General features: G+C 43.0%; 1 protein-coding gene across 1 annotated transcript; it reads right to left on the bottom strand.

The window, feature by feature from the left end:
- Positions 1-2,317: 2,317 nt before the first annotated feature.
- On the bottom strand, positions 2,318-4,389 carry LOC311018622 (uncharacterized protein). The gene is made up of 8 exons (XM_084017657.1): positions 4,094-4,389; positions 3,897-4,015; positions 3,431-3,496; positions 3,233-3,321; positions 3,049-3,154; positions 2,850-2,952; positions 2,574-2,644; positions 2,318-2,480 (listed from the first exon to the last, which is right to left on the bottom strand). The coding sequence occupies exons 1-8, from the start codon at positions 4,314-4,316 to the stop codon at positions 2,379-2,381; spliced, it is 879 nt and encodes a 292-aa protein (XP_083873783.1). The 5' UTR covers positions 4,317-4,389; the 3' UTR covers positions 2,318-2,378.
- Positions 4,390-16,669: the final 12,280 nt, after the last annotated feature.

The raw sequence follows: 16,669 nt of genomic DNA, 5'->3' as shown, positions 1-16,669 counted from the left end.
TGAAATGTGGAACACGTTACTATTTCACTATAACTGATGTGGTGACGCACCAATAGCTCATAAAATCCCTTCGTTACAGGGCGTACCCACCAAACGCGATGAACGCGATTTAATCGCGCGACAAATGAAATCGCGTCGCGCTAGACGCTCCAGTTTTGACGCCGGTCCAATATGCCAAAAAACGCCTCATCGCGGCATCGCGTCATCGCGTCGCGCGACGAGCCCGCCCAAAACAACAACATTTCTTCCGCCATTTCATTCTCTCGTCGATCATGGCTGAGATAACCACCATCGCTGCACTGTATCTACTCTGGAGAAGTTCCCAGCTTCGTCTGCGGGCTAGGCGCCGACGTCGGTTCTGGGTGCATGCTACCCTACGGAGGCGGCGTGAGCTCGGCGAGTTCCACCGTCTCCTGCAGGAGCTGCGCCTGGACGACGGCCGGTGAGACACCCGATTTGGTTCCCCCCCAGTTCCTGTTCCCCTTTACGCCGATTTACTGACGATCCGTGCGTAGTTGCTGTGTTACCGTACGTATTTACGGAAAAAACCGCAACGTGGAAACAGCTGGATGTACGGAAAGCGAAATGGGACAAACCTCACACCAGGCTGTGCGGCTGTAATGTGCTGCGTTGATTTTAGCGTCACAAAACAACTAGGCCTATATTGTGTAGGCTACGGTTATGTTACTTATTACATTAAAGCAAAAAAAATGTAAAGGTATTTGCTTGACCAGCCATTGGTTGGTCATTTGACAAAGGAATAAGATTAAAGGACAATAATAGGGGAAACAGTTTCCATCAATGATGTATTTATTAGGGCAGTTTTAATCGCATATCGTGTTAACTCATAGTTAACTCGCAATTAATAACACTTTCAAAATTCCGTTTTAAATCAACTCCAATTGAAGTTAAAAGATTCAAATTGAATGACACGTTATCAGTCATACAAAATGTGTAGTTAACAAACAAATGATTTCTATGAATGTTGACATTCTGTGGGCAATACCTTTCAAAATCAAAGTAAAATTCACTCTTCTGTCTGTTCTAGCGTGTTGCGGTGACTGCGACTGGACTCTTCTCATAGTTAACCGGCCAGCAGCCCATCGTCATTTGTAATGTTTTGTCTGTATCTATGTATGTCAATTGTGGCAACCATTGCCCTCCTGAACCATCCCTGGAAGGAGGAATCCCCCACTCAGCGCTCCTTCCCAAGCCTGTTAAGCGCTTTGAGACTGTAATGGTGTTTAAGGGCTGTAGGAATTTTTGTTCACAAGTTAGTCAATCAGAAGGACCTCACAGAGTCTATATTGCGTTATTCAGATTCTGCAGGAGGATCATGGAGACAGCGAAGCCGTTGGTTCTTTAGTGCGCCATTGCTGCTGGCATTTATTGCAGATGAACATCAGATGATACAGACGTCTGGAGAAATTCACTTCTCTAGCTAAGAGCTGCTGTGTGCAACACAGTTCTCTAGGCCAGAGGCACGAAGATCTGGCGTTTAAACTATCTGCTCCAGAATATATATGTTACAAGGCAGGCAGGGCTTATGTGTATTTGCTTATGCATGCATATGTATATTTTTGAGATGCTGCGCCTCCTCCAGCAGGTTCCTCTTCGTGTCATGGACATGATGGACACAGGGATTGTCCCAAAGTTGGGACCGCTTCCTCCTCGCTGACTTCCTCGTCCGGTCCTGTGAAAACAACACTCCCGCGCGTCTCCCATATATTGTGCTTTTTCCTCTACTCCCCATCTTGCTCTAACTGGTCTCTCTTAAATCTTATAATGCGGAAAACACTAGTGAGCGTATACCATTCATTATGTGTCCCCCATTGTCTGGCTCAAACCATTACTCCTTAAATTTCTCATTGACTGAATACATGTGTGTGTAAGCTGCTGCTGTTTTTTGTTCCTCTAATGCGGCTAAATATGTCCAATGAAGAATGTATTAGTTCATGAACTTCCTCTAGTCTGCGGCGTTCGTGCTCCACACAAAGTATCTTATGGCCTTTCATTCACTGATGATGACTTTCCATTACTCCGCTGCTGTCTGAGGATGACAGAATAGATTAATATCAAACACATTATATGATTATCATATCGAATCACTTTACATGATTATGAAACACATTCCTGATTAGAAAAAACATACATGATTATGAAAAACATACATGATTATGAGAGGCATATATGATTATGAGATATGCCACTTATGAAACATACAATTTCCTAGATGTCATCATTTCTTCTAAACATTCTTATATCTACAGGGCTCTACAAATTAAATTGAATTGAAAAAAAAAATTATAATAAATGAGAAGGCGAGTTAATTCGCTCTTTGTATAAAAAAAATAAAGATTGCGTTAACGCTTAACGCATTATTTTCCCTGAAGGCATGCCTGGCATTGAAATATGCCTTCCATGGACGGCTTTCCCACACACTCAGTGTGGAACCATCGTTCGCACCCATCACAAGCAATCTGCAAATAAATAAAGGTAGAATTAGGCTGGCTTATAAATATGTGCTGGTTAATAAGGGCTGCACGCCAATCCTATAGTATAATGCTACTTACCCAAGTCAGGTTTTCCATATCATTAAAGGTCTCTGCCTCCCCACAAAAATGACACAGGTCACTCAAGTCATCTACGAATTAAGATAACTTTTGTAAAGAATTTGACAGACACGGGAAGCAAAGTCTAATAGGGTCAGGTTACACCATTATCCCTATTCAAGCCACTTGGTGGAGCGGTAGGACTCGCGACCAACACACTGACACAGGTTGAAATCCTGACCTGTGTGCCTACTCCTATAAGGAAAGGGCATTGATTAAAAGATTTGAAGTGCTTACCAGATTGAGTGAGGATGGTGGTGGCTATTTCCATCCTTAGATTATTCACAGAGGACGGGGGGAAATCGATGGATGTTGTAGCATTGATGAGATGTTCTGCAAACTGAAAGTGTGAGAATGAGCCCATAATTCACAGGTCCCCCAATGCGTGATATAGCGTTTACACCTGTGATATCATTTGCCATGTAATATAGCATACTTTCAAAGCAAACACCCCACAAGATATTGTGTCCTGCTGGAGTGGGTGCTTCAGAGTGTCACACGTCCAGTGAGACACGTTCACGGCCATTCTCCTCATCAGGGCTCTAAAGAAAAGTTTGTTAAGTTGTTACTAGTGAACTAGTAAAAAACAAATATCACTGCTGTAGGAAAATATAGGCTACCTCGTTGTCTCCAAACACCTTTTTATCTTCACTGGTGACTCTCCTAGAGAGTCCAGTAAAATAGTTCTTTTTTTGGATGGATACATGGCCTGGGAAAATATATATATATATGGTAATAGGATTGTAAAAGTATGTAGGCCTTTTTACATTTTAATTTAGGAAAAGTCCTGGGAACTCCCTTCTTTGTCACATACTTACAACAAGAAACCAATGGTGGCAATCATTCACAATGCCTAGAATTGTCTCATAGGCAGAGGCATCCACCTGAGAAAAGCATCACAAATAATGAGTGTAGGTTAATTATAGCCTTTAAACCCATCATTAAGCCCACCTTTTCACCCAAACAACCCTCAACATCAACTATATGATAACTGGTGGCTTGCACTTGCAGCACTGAACAAATAAACCCTCTTCTTTCAATCTCAGAGCCGAGAACACCACCACCACCACCAACACCATTATCATGTTTCAGCACACCTTCAGTTTGAGATTTTTTTTCTGCCACATGGATGTCATGGCGAAAGTGTCCAGGTGGTAGGCTTTTTTTTCTGCATGCTGCCTCACCATTATTTTCAGATACGAATTGATTACCTACATCAACATTAAAAATGATTAAAACTTTGCAGGTGAAGCCATAATGCCTTTGGAATTCAGGAATATGTACCTCGGACTCCAATTCCTGGCCAGGGCCCAGCTGGAAGATGTCTTGGTAAAAGACCTTGTAGGGCCCAACCTTTGCCAGTAGCACTTGGCTTTTATTGCCATTCCAGGCATCCATGATACCTGTAACACAGAGCACAATTAACAAACAACAATAAAGAGTTTTTAAATAAAGGCCATTGTTGGGTATGTATCACTTACGGCTGCGCACAAGATCGTATGGGATTACTGGGTCCAGTGTACAAGCGGCCTGAGACGGTGAAGGTGCAGATGGTGCGTGAACTGTTAGATTAATTGGTGATTTGGGTGAGGATGGAGCAGGTGGTGAGTGGTAGGCGGGTTTATTTGAGAGGTCAAGCGGTGTCGGTAAAGGTGAATGGGTGACTGAGGGGATAGTGGGACTGACAATAAACGTTTTTTTCATTGGGGGTTCTTCTGGGGATGTTTTCTGAATTCGATGAGGTATGCGCGGTGCAGGATCAATGAATTGTTTCAGATGGTCGGTGTTGATTTTGGCGTGTTGATTGCCGTTATCATCTACGAGGTCTGCACTTTTCCCATCTATTTTAGTGATGCAATATGGTCCAAGCCAGGTACGCTCCAGTTTTCCCCCTTTCCGCTGCTGCGTTCTAATGTTTTTCCGCAGGACCCTCTGGCCCACAGTAAAAGCAGACTTGAAAGGAATTTTCTGCCTTTTTTCCTGTTTTTTCACAACGCTGTTTCGAACCATGGCATCAAATGTTTCCTTTAACGCTATGCCTGCAGATACGGCTTTGTTCGCCACAACATCTTCCACTGAGCTGTCCACCTTTCCAATAGAAAAATAAACAAAGATTAAGAATGGAATTGGAATGCTGAAATTACCTGACACAAGTGAGACAACATGCCATACCGTGAAATCCTCTGCTACTTCGCATGGGTACCGTGCCTCCATACCAAACATCATAAAGAAAGGAGAGAACCTGGTGGTGAAGTGTGGCTTCGTTCTGAGGCCAAACATCACGGCATCCAAGTATAGGTCCCATGTGTCTGGCTTTTCACCCACAAGTTTGCATAATGCTCTGTATAGACAGAAGGAAATAATTGTCATCAGTCATCATGTTTTTTTTAAATGACACCAATATTGTTGACAAGCTAATAGCTCTTCTGCAATCTATTTTGAGTCATTTCCTAATTACAGCTTCACCTCTGAATTGTTCCATTCAACTTTTCCACAAGACCATTTGTCTGTGGATGGTACGGAGCGCACAGACTCCTCTCCACATTTAAAAATGTGCAGATGTTTGAGTTGAGCTGTTGAAAAACATGAAGAGTACAATTTAACCACAGATGTGTTTTGTATTGCACAGAGTAGTAGGTACATACAGCTTTCTGACCATGAAGAGCAGTGCTGGTTTATACACCAAGCCAAAATTGACTAACCTCATTCACAAACTCACTGCCCTGATCGGTGAGGATGCGTTGCGGTGCGCCAAACCTATAAAAGAATTTCATTATGCACTGCGAGACCACCTGTGCACTTTTGTTGGGTATGGCGTAGACTTCTGCCCATTTGGTGTAGTAGTCCACCATGACACACATGTACATGTTGCCATCTTGGGTTTTAGTCAGTTTTCCCACCAAGTCCATGCCGACCAACTCAAGTGGGTGGTCAACCTGAAAATCCCCAAATATATATCATTGTTATCACAAAGCATGGATGTTGTTTGAAAGTATTCAGTGAAATGAAAGGCTTAGTACATACATGAATTGGAATATAATCTGGCTCCTTTTTGATGGAGAGCCTACTGTATTGGCATTTAGCACACTGTGAAACCTGGTGGTTCAAAAGTAGACATGGGAAATAAAGTCTAGGAAGCAAGAAAATATATGGATGAGCTCAATCTACTATACAGTACGATTAAATAATTCCATTTACCCATTTATCCAAGTCAACCCCCATTCCAGGCCAATAAAACCTGGCGGTGACTGCATATTTGGTCTTCTGGGTTCCACAGTGGCCTCCATGGGCACTATCATGGAAATCCAGAAAGATTTTGTTGGCCTCCTCCTCCCCAACCACTACTTTCTTACGGACCTCCATGTCGTTTTTGCATGATACGTAATACATTGTATCACCTATTGAAACAAGGTTGTTGTCAGTAGAATACAATAAACACTTAATTTACTCTGATAAGCAATCGAGTTAGAGATCAGGGAATTATTAGGTAGGCATAGTGTCGCAGCCGTTTTAATGAGGCTATTGATTTTCTGTTCACATATGTCTGACATGTTTATTGTTTATGGAAATAGGAATGTTTTAAATGAAAGCTACATTTTGAATTAGTTTAGCATATAAATACTGTTTATGCCTAGGCTGATTTGTCTTGTGATTACCTGTAGAGGTCTGTGGGCGGGTTTTACGCACCGCTCAGGTACTTAGGACAGGCGTGTGTATTGTCTTGATGAGAAAAACTAAGTGTCATGGGAAAGAGGCGGCGGTGTAAAAAAGTCTTTTGATCGCTTATTTTTGTTCACTCGTAGCTTTCAGTGATTTATTCGTTTGCCAGCATATTTTCCTTTATTTAGATGAAAGTTGTGTTCTTTTTTGAGCTGTAAAAATAAATATAGTCATTTTTTGAAATCGCGAGTGCTTTGAATTGTTTGCAAGCGAGTCGAGCTGATGCTCGCCTTATACCCACGGCTGAACGAAGAACAGCCGAGACACATAGCGTTACAATGACTTACCATCAAGCAGAAAACGGGCGGACCGTCTACGAATAACATATTTCTGCTCCTTCGATATCGCTATGGGATAGGATCCGTTTTTTTTGTAATTGAGAATCTCATTGTACAGTTTTCGGTCCATTGTCGACTCTTCACCAGGAACTTGAAATTCATTCAATCGTCGTTTCCCAGCTCATACCTTCCCACGTGAATTTATACACGTTGCGGCCATCGTTATTGGTTAGGTTACGCCCTATTCAATTAAGCTATTATTATATTGCCTCGATCAGACCAAACAGACAACAACAGAGTAATTTCTTTATTAGGCCTGGTTCCAAAGAAATGCATGATTTATAAGATTTTAAAGAACTAGGCAGCTTAGAATGCCTATTCATTCATGAATTCACACAAATCAATGATCAATTCACCGAACAAAATGTTGTTTTCTGAAAGCCAATGTAGGCCTACCCATTATCTATATCTATTGAACGTCATGCCCATAAAATAAGCTATAGGCCTACATGATTGTCATTGTGATGATTGACCTCTTCAACTGTTGCATAGACACGATACCAATTCAACAACAAAGCATGGTATTTATTTTTATTTTTTTAATTATTTTTTTATTATTTACAAGTCAACAGATCCCAGGCGTGTACTCAGATCTGACATATTACAAAAGCAATTAACTATATTACATTAAATACAATGACTCATAACATAAGTAATAGTATATTTAAAGAACAGAATAAACAATAATAGAAACAATAAAAATCGCGTTTTCGCACGCGATCTCTTACGCAACTCGTCAAACTTTTTGTACCACTTGGTTTTCCGTAGATCCACTTGTTTTGGGTTGGTCGTGTGGGCGGAGTCAGATAACATTGCATTTCGAGGGGGAACAGGAATTCCAAGGGGGAACCAAATCGGGTGTCTCACCGGCAGCAGCGCCTACTGATCTGAGACGTGTCACGTGAGTTACTGTAAATGCTGTGCGGAAAACCAGCTGTGGTCTGTGATTGAGGTGCAGACGGGTGAGTTTGGAGCTGACGAGAGGATCGCGCTGACGACCGTTTCGTTACATTTTTCTCATTGAAAAACTATATAACTGGCATTTAGATGATGTTCTCCATAAAAAAAATAAGTGAAATACTGTAATAACAATTCGGTTTTAGAAATCAACCGCTTATAGTGATCAAATGTACTCTGGACCAACGTGATCACTACAAGCTGTTTCCACTAACCATATTATATTTTTTATTAAAAAATATAATGCCCCCCCACGGGCGCGCATGGTATTGACACTTCAGCATGACCACAGTAAACGGTCACCGCTCGCCACTGATATGTATGTATGTGTGTGTGTGTGTGTGTGTGTGTGTGTGTGTGTGTGTGCGCGCGTGCGTGCGCCCCCCAACTTTGATTATGGGCAATATATAATATAATATAATATAATATATAAATATTGTGGCAATCTATCATTGTGCAACACTGTAGGGCACAGATTAAATTGAATGTTTTCTATGCTGCAGATTCCTGGCCACTGGTGATTCCTACCGGACGATCGCCAACAGCTTCCGCGTTGGCGTCTCCAGTGTGTCCAGGATCGTGCCAGATGTGGTCTCCGCCCTTTGGGACTGCCTTGTGGGGGAGTTCATGGCTGTGCCCACCACGGAGGAGTGGAGGTCCATCGCAGAGGGGTTTGAGGAGCGGTGGAACTTTCCTCTCTGCTGCGGTGCTGTGGATGGGAAGCACGTCAGGATTCAGGCCCCTGACAACTCTGGCTCCCAGTTTTTTAACTACAAGGGGACATTTTCTATCGTCCTCTTGGCTGTGGTGGATGCCAGCTACTGCTTCCGGGTGATAGATGTCGGGGGCTACGGGAGGACCAGCGACGGTGGCATCCTGGCCAACTCTGCCTTTGGTCAGGCCCTTCGTTCTGGCACCCTCCAGCTGCCTGCTGACCGTCTGCTGCCCGGAGCTGACCACAGGGGACCCCAGCCACACGTCTTTGTGGCTGATGAGGCTTTTCCGCTCCGGAGGAACCTCATGAGGCCGTTCCCTGGGCGCACCCTTGCCAGAGACCGATGGGTGTTCAATTACCGCCTGTCCCGGGCACGGCTGGTGGTTGAGTGTGCCTTCGGGATCCTGGCATCTCAGTGGCGGCTGTACCGGCGTGCTCTGGAGGTCCAGCCAGATGTTGCCGAGAGGTGCGTCAAGGCAACATGTGTGCTCCACAACTTCCTGCGGAAGACGACCCCTACGCCTGCGGTGAGGAGCATCGTCCCAGGTGGTGACGTGGAGCCGCTGCCAGGTCTGGGCAGAGTTGCAGCCAACAACTCTGGACGAGAGGCCATCACGGTGCGGGAGACCTTTGCGGCCTACTTCTCCGCAGAGGGAGCAGTCCAGTGGCAGGCTGACATGTAGTGCACGAGCACTCCTCCAACGGCTCTTTTAAGAGCCACCCACACATACTAAAGAGCATATGTCCTGCAGTATCACTATACTGACACAAATAAAATGAAATGAATGCATGTATATAAGCACAGTATACTTTATGCACTATATCCAGTGCATTTAAAGTAGATGTATTATAGATTATGTTATAATAGCTATAGAAGTATTTAAATGTGTATATTATTTTATGATGAGTTGAATAAAAACAATGAGATACCTTATTAATTCGCGACAAAGTTATCTTTCAACCAATTACATTGTGGCTGTCAAAACTTAATTCTGCTTCGTTCTCTGATGTCAGTTGTCATTGCAGAAACATTGCAACCCTCCTCACCCCAGTCTCCTGCACAGCAGCAGTGGGCAGGATGCCTCTGAAGTTTGTCCCACAATCATTCGCAGCCACTCATCTCTATCTACCAGATCCACTCGCCATCTCCAGCACTCCCCTCCTTCATCCAGGAACCCTTTGCACATGTATCAATAAAAAATTGTCCTGCAGCTTCTGCATCTGCCTGATTATTGATTAGTGACCTCTGTGTAGACCGAAAACTCACATTAAACTGTACTATTGCACAGATTAAGAAATACTTTCTTTGCTTTCTAACTTCGATGTTTCCAGCATCTTACCAAAGACAGATCCAGGTTGAACGGCTGACCTCCTGCAGTTTTGGACTTTTAACTGGTCAGGAATTTTCATAAACACACAAATTCACCCTTCAAATTGTGAACTAGGTTATGATGGTTTGTCTTTCAAGTGAGTTCCCTGAAAAAGAGTTTTGGAAAACACTACTGATTGTTGATAGTGAGGCAGTGGATTCCTCATCAAATCATAATTTCTTGCTGTCTTAACTGTATATTTAAACATTTAATGTTAATATGAAAAATCCCTTCAAATTACATTCTTTTGTTTACTTTATCTTAATAAGCTCTGCAGAGCTGGAAGCTAAATTTACAGTATAAAATGTGGAAGGTGTGCAACAAATATATACACATACATATCTGAAGTCTGATGATAATTGTCTGGTGAGAGAAGATGAAAGACAGCAAAGGTAATTCGCTTTTAAGAAAACAAATTTATTTACAAATATTTACATTTTTATATATATAAAAAAATATATAATAAAAAAACAATATAAAAAAAATATAATTAATAATTTAACACAAAAAAAACCCAAAAAGGAAGAGCCTCAGGGACACATATTTGAGGTCAATATTCCTCGATAGCCTGGTCGTTCCCTGCAGACATTGTTGCCCATTAGCTAATAAGCTACTCGGCACTGTCCAAATTGAGCACAACTGTGCTAGCTTCATAAATTAGTTTATGAATTTGGAATTTAACGTAGGCCTTGACTTGGGGCTCCAATCTCTCCAGGGAAGGAGCCAGGCTATCGAGGAATAATTGATCCTCGGTGCGGGGAGGTTGGGGTGCAGGGGGAGCAGGCTGAGGTGGCTGGGCCCGCAGGGCCTCTAGGAGCAGGGTCTGAATTTGGCGATGCCTGCTCTCCTCATCCTCCCTCGCCCTCTTCTGCGTTTTCTTCCTCCCTGTATATCATAGAAACACCATATTATATTATACTGCATCCAATAAATGTGTGTGTGTGTGTATGTGCGCATGCGTGTGTCAGGCAATGATCAGGCAACAGATAAAAACTCAAGTCAAACATGAAAGGCAATCACAACATTGTCTTGTCATAGTGAAAGAACATGCAAAGACTATACTTGTACCATAAAAAAAAATACATGCCAACATTTGTCATGTACATACCAATCTGTGGTCTCGCCACTGAAGGAGCAGGGGCAGCAACAGGGACAGCAGCAGGTGGAGAACCAGGAGCCGGGGGAGCGACAGCAGGTTCCTCCTCAGCCTCGTCCTCGTCCTCGTGATATTCTTCTTCTGTATTATTGACAAGAATGTATTAGTTTTGTATTTACTTTTGTTTGTACATACGGTGTATTCACTGTCTCGGTCATTTCAGTGTCAAAAAGCATTGTACAAACACACTCAAATCATACAGTTTAGCCATAGTAATACCTAATCTCCACAAAACTTTTGAAAATGATGATTAGTTGAGGCTGTGAAAAAGAGACATGTTTCAACTGAAAAACCACACGTTAAACGTTAATTAATTAAATTAAATTAACTGTTGAACCATGAACCAGACAAGTATGCCGGTAAAGCCAGCTATGCTAACTGGGGCTATGCTAGTGCAAACGTCAACAGATCAAGTTAACAAGCAATCAAGTAACAGACAGATACAGAACTTACCAGGTATCCCACACGCCTCGCTCACGCTCACCCAGGCCCGGTCCTTTTTGTTCCTGTCCCTGTAGAGGGGACAGGAACTATCATATAGCTCTGGGTGAGCGGTCACGGCGACTATCAGTGTCTCCTCCATCTTCTTCACTGGAGCGGCAAGCCGGCAAAAAGCGAGGGAACACCAGGACGTCCGTACGTCAGCACGTCGGTGACGATCTCAACGCTGATAGGCTGTCGCGGCGCGTCTTCACGCGAATTCGCCGCAAAAGTTCAATTATTTCAACTCGAGCGATGGCGCGATGAAGCGATGAAGCGATTTTTCGCGTCCATCGCGTCCATCGCGCCGCGCTATCGCGTCCATCGCGTCGCCCGGCGCGATGAAGCGTCTAATCGCGTCTTTGCATTGACTTTACATGTAATCTTGTCGCGCGATGAAGTTTCATCGCGTTTGGTGGGTACGCGCGGGGCGTACCCACCAAACGCGATGAACGCGATTGAAACGCGCGACAAATGAAATCGCGTCGCGCTAGACGCTCCAGTTTTGACGCCGGTCCAATATGCCAAAAAACGCCTCATCGCGGCATCGCGTCATCGCGTCGAGCTCGCCCAAACAACAACATTTCTTCCGCCATTTCATTCTCTCGTCGATCATGGCTGAGATAACCACCATCGCTGCACTGTATCTACTCTGGAGAAGTTCCCAGCTTCGTCTGCGGGCTAGGCGCCGACGTCGGTTCTGGGTGCATGCTACCCTACGGAGGCGGCGTGAGCTCGCCGAGTTCCACCGTCTCCTGCAGGAGCTGCGCCTGGACGACGGCCGGTTCCAGCGGTACTTCAGGCTGACTGTTGCCCAGTTTGAAGACCTGCTAACCAGGGTACAGGACCGGGAGGTTTAGCTGCTGCTCTGCCCAGAACTGGTGCTTCATAGCCGGCCATAAGCCCCAGTGATAAACAATCGCAAAAAAAAAGATCTCTGTGTGTGAAAGAGCTGGGATTGATATGTATGTATGTGTGTGTGTGTGCGCGCGCGTGCGTGCGCCCCCCAACTTTGATTATGGGCAATATATAATATAATATAATATAATATATAAATATTGTGGCAAAAAGCGAGGGAACACCAGGACGTCCGTACGTCAGCACGTCGGTGACGATCTCAACGCTGATAGGCTGTCGCGGCGCGTCTTCACGCGAATTCGCCGCAAAAGTTCAATTATTTCAACTCGAGCGATGGCGCGATGAAGCGATGGCGCGATGAAGCGATGAAGCGATTTTTCGCGTCCATCGCGTCCATCGCGCCGCGCTATCGCGTCCATCGCGTCGCCCGGCGCGATGAAGCGTCTAATCGCGTCTTTGCATTGACTTTACATGTAATCTTGTCGCGCGATGAAGTTTCATCGCGTTTGGTGGGTACGCCCCGTTAGAAAGCAACGGTAAACTGTAACACGGCATATTACACAATATTTAGTAACTTACCGCTTCAGTGTCTGTGGTTGGCTCTCGGACTGTCGGTACTGATCCAAACTTTAGCCCCAGGTTAGAGGCATATCCTGAGCTGTAGCGACCCATGTTGTCAGAGCTCCTGTCGGTGAAGTGCGTCGCACACACAAACACATTTTTACGGACGCCTGTGCGCACATTTCCATCGTAGATCCTCCGACGATGCCAGTAAATATCAGCAGTTGGACTGCCAACTCGCTTTCCGTTGATTTTGGAATTTTGGTTCACTGGTTTGTATGTACATCACACTGACAGCCAACAGGTATGGGGCTTATGTGGGCGGGACCACACAGGTGGAGCGATTCTAATGAGCCGAGATGACCCATATAAGGCACAGGAAAATTCGGTGCTGACGTCATTTAGTGGACATTCTGCAAACCGTTCGTTTATCGGGAGGATTTCTTTCAAACTGAGAAAGTGAAACAGGGAGATGGTGGTCTTTTCTGATACTGTGGGGACTTATTGACACCCCAGGGAGCCATTTTAGGGTTGAAAAACATGGAAAAGTTGATTTTTCACAATAGGGCCCCTTTAAGTTTACCTGCCAAACACAAGATGTATCCTAATGTACTTCAATATAGTCAATCGTAGGCATTTGTATTGTACACTTCAGGTTTACACATCACACTTCTGAACATTAAATCTTGGACCAGGACTGGCTTCTAAACTGTGGTGTCACAAATCATGCTCATAGGCCCAACTCTTAATCAACTTTTTTAATAGCACATCAGGCACAGTTGCTTCTCACTGTACAGGTGGTGTGTCATTGTGAGTGGCACACCCAGGGACTACGTATAAAAATAACTAAGCTTCTCTAGCCATTATCTGGTACAAAAAATACTGTGTCCCTGCCAAATAAAATAAAAATGAAACAAATTTGCACACTGTGCAGTCAGTGAAGCTCAACTGAAAAACCCTTCACAATTATGACGTGTGCTCCTCAGATAAAAGTAACTCACTGTTTACACTTACACGACACATACTCGACCCCCCTCTCCAAAATATATGCAGTGTGTTTCCTCTAGGATTTTCCCCCAACCCTTTTTTAGTCTGTACTTCCAGGGAAAGTATGCTCTACTCACTCACTAATTTCAGGAAAGCATTCTCTACTGAAGAGTGATCCAACCAACATGTGTGAAACCCTCACATTGCTGTACTTACAGTAGCCTATGGATGAGAAAATAGCACCTGCCATGTGGTTTCTGTTTAATTAAATAATAAAAACATTTAATAACTCTCTGCATGACACATTATTGTGCATTTAAAGAGGTATATTATTACATTACTGCATTGTTTGTGTTTTGTCCTGGGATGACAATACAAGACTTCCATGAATGTGCATTTGAGAGAGGTAAGTTTGCTTTGTATTCCAGTCGGCCTGTTATGAGCAAATTTCTATACTATAGATCCATTTCATAACATGTTCCAAGTGATACAATTACAGTTTTTCTCAATTGTTTACACACAAATACTGGTACTTGAGACACAATGACCACAACATGTAACTCATGCACCAACACCCTGAACTAACTCAGCTAAACTGCAAGCACAATTCCTGCTTTACACTCAAATTGCAGTTTTAAAACACACTTTTTTCAAAACACTACACACAATTCTCTGCATTTGGCACAATTTTCATGAGGAAAATCTCTTGTTTTCACAAGGAACACACTGCCATTCAAAATTCTAAAGTTAATTTCCCTACTATGCACACTGACTCATCACATGGGAAAACACCTTCAACACAGTTTTACAATTTGCAATCAGAGCATTAGCATAAAAGTGCAACAGGTGAGCTCTTCTGTTTTGGAGCAATGGATGCCAACATTGTCAACAGAGGCAGAGCCAGAGGAGTGAGGTACGAGGAGGAGCCTAGCATGGATTTGCCATGCTAGGCGATATTTCCCCGCTGCTTGGCCATCGCTTGCATTGCCTGTGATGTGGATGAGGTGCTGTGGCCAGACCGAAACAGAAGAGAGGATGTGGGATAGTTGTTGTTGTTGTTGTTTTTTTGTAACTGTATACAGTAAATTCTTCTGGTTTTGTATGTAGACCACTGTTTATGCAACTTTGTGTTGGTTTGAAGGAACACTGTGTACATTACAGTATTCTTGTGGGATAAATAAAATATATAAAAACAATATATAACGTATATATACTAAAATATTTTACAACACATTTATGTATGTACTGTCTGTAGTGAGTGTAACACTGAACAAAAAAAGGCCTAAGTCATTATGGTAAATGGAGAAGAAGTGTTCATCGTGTTTTACATTGAGCACATCAGTGTTCAACTGGTTCTTATAAATGTCTATTCATATGATGGTTTGTGTGTGTCATTTGAAAACAAAATACCATTTTGAGAAGAAATAACATTGTTTTGAATGTAAAGTTTCATTTTGCAGGAGAATTGAGGGGTTTTGCCCATTGTGTGTGTGTTTTTTGATTTGTGTGTAGAGTTCTGAGAGTATGAGGCATGCTTTCAGAAAATGTGTGTAAACAATCGAGAAAAACTGTAAGTAGGCTATAGGACAAAGCATAATACATCCCTGGAATGAGTGAAGCTTGCCTGCTGACATGTAAACAAAAATGTCTGTCACAACTGCCATGAGCAAAGAGCAAAATAATTTGTTTATAGTGTACAGTAGCCTGCTACACTCTTTGTCATTGTACAGAGTAGACAGTATGATTTGCTTGTACAGCACCTTAAAAAACTCACTGTAGCCTACATTATATTCATAGGCACACCCAGCCTCGCTTTCAATATAACTTACTCGCATTCTGTAATCACTGTCAGTAAATAATAATATGTAAATAATAATATATTCTATAATAACCGTCAGTACCTAAATAATAATATGAAAACAATATAAAATATCTTTCAACAAGAAAAAAAGATTTGTTTACTGTAAATGGATAAAGGTTAACAGATGCGCAATGTTCAGCTGTCAGAAATTAAAAACTAGCCTCATCTCTTTTCATATTTGGTTGTGATCACTCCTATTCCTCAGCTCTCAGCAGCTGTGAACGCGCACAGAGCACAAAGCTCTGAGCCGGACAATGACCACCGTCGTGATACATCTAACTCTGACCGGGACTTTAGGTTTTGTTGAGCCGGATTATGAACACAGAGCCTGGAGATGTTGAGCCTCCTTCGTAGTAAAGCCCCGAGGTCTACTCTTCATGTAACAACTGCGCCACCTTGTGGCTAAACATCAACTGCACTGAAGTCATCATAACTTCATAAGTTCTCATTTTCAAATGATTATGAATACTATTATTTTTATTTGAAGCCGGGTCAGTCTTGACTGTGGGTGTTAGGGACCTCTGTGTCTGCTAGTGTCTATAATACTATTATATAATATTTTTGTCAACATTATCAAACGGAAGAACTTTTATTTTGAAGAGCACAGGTCAAGGAAGCACACTAGTCCACATGTGTCAAACTGATCCAGTAAAGGGCCGCTGTGGCTGCAGGTTTTCATTCCAACCAAGCAAGAACACACCTGATCCAACCAATCAAGGTGTGAAGGCCAATCAGGTAGGTAAATAAGTCGAGTCAGGTGTGTTCTTGCTTGGTTGGAATGAAAACCTGCAGCCACAGCGGCCCTTTACTGGATCAGTTTGACACACCTGCACTAGTCAATCAGAGGACCCGCCCACCGACGGAAACAAAATAATGAGTGGTAAATTAGTTTTGTAAGTAGGAACCGAAAAACAAGAAAATGAGCTGAAATTCTGATTTTCGGTTTTTGCCCAAAAACGAAAAAAACGGCTTGTTTCTGGTTTCTGCTTGTGTCAATTATTCCCAGAAAACAGACTGATAAAACGTACCTTGGTCGCCATTCACGTGCTGTCAT

This window comes from Eutrigla gurnardus, assembly GCF_963514095.1.
Source record: "Eutrigla gurnardus genome assembly, chromosome: 9".
Lineage (NCBI taxonomy): Eukaryota > Metazoa > Chordata > Actinopteri > Perciformes > Triglidae > Eutrigla > Eutrigla gurnardus.
Note: the sequence above shows the minus strand (reverse complement) of the source record. Positions and strands in the feature narration are given on the sequence as shown.

Excerpts from the sequence above, each read along its gene's own strand:
- LOC311018622 (XM_084017657.1), bottom strand. The coding sequence starts at position 4,316 with ATGAAAAAAACGTTTATTGTCAGTCCCACTATCCCCTCAGTCACCCAT. Across the intron at positions 3,155-3,232 it reads AGGTGTTTGGAGACAACGAG|AGCCCTGATGAGGAGAATGG; the intron begins GTAGCCTATATT and ends ACTTTTCTTTAG. Across the intron at positions 2,953-3,048 it reads GTGGGGTGTTTGCTTTGAAA|TTTGCAGAACATCTCATCAA; the intron begins GTATGCTATATT and ends TCACACTTTCAG.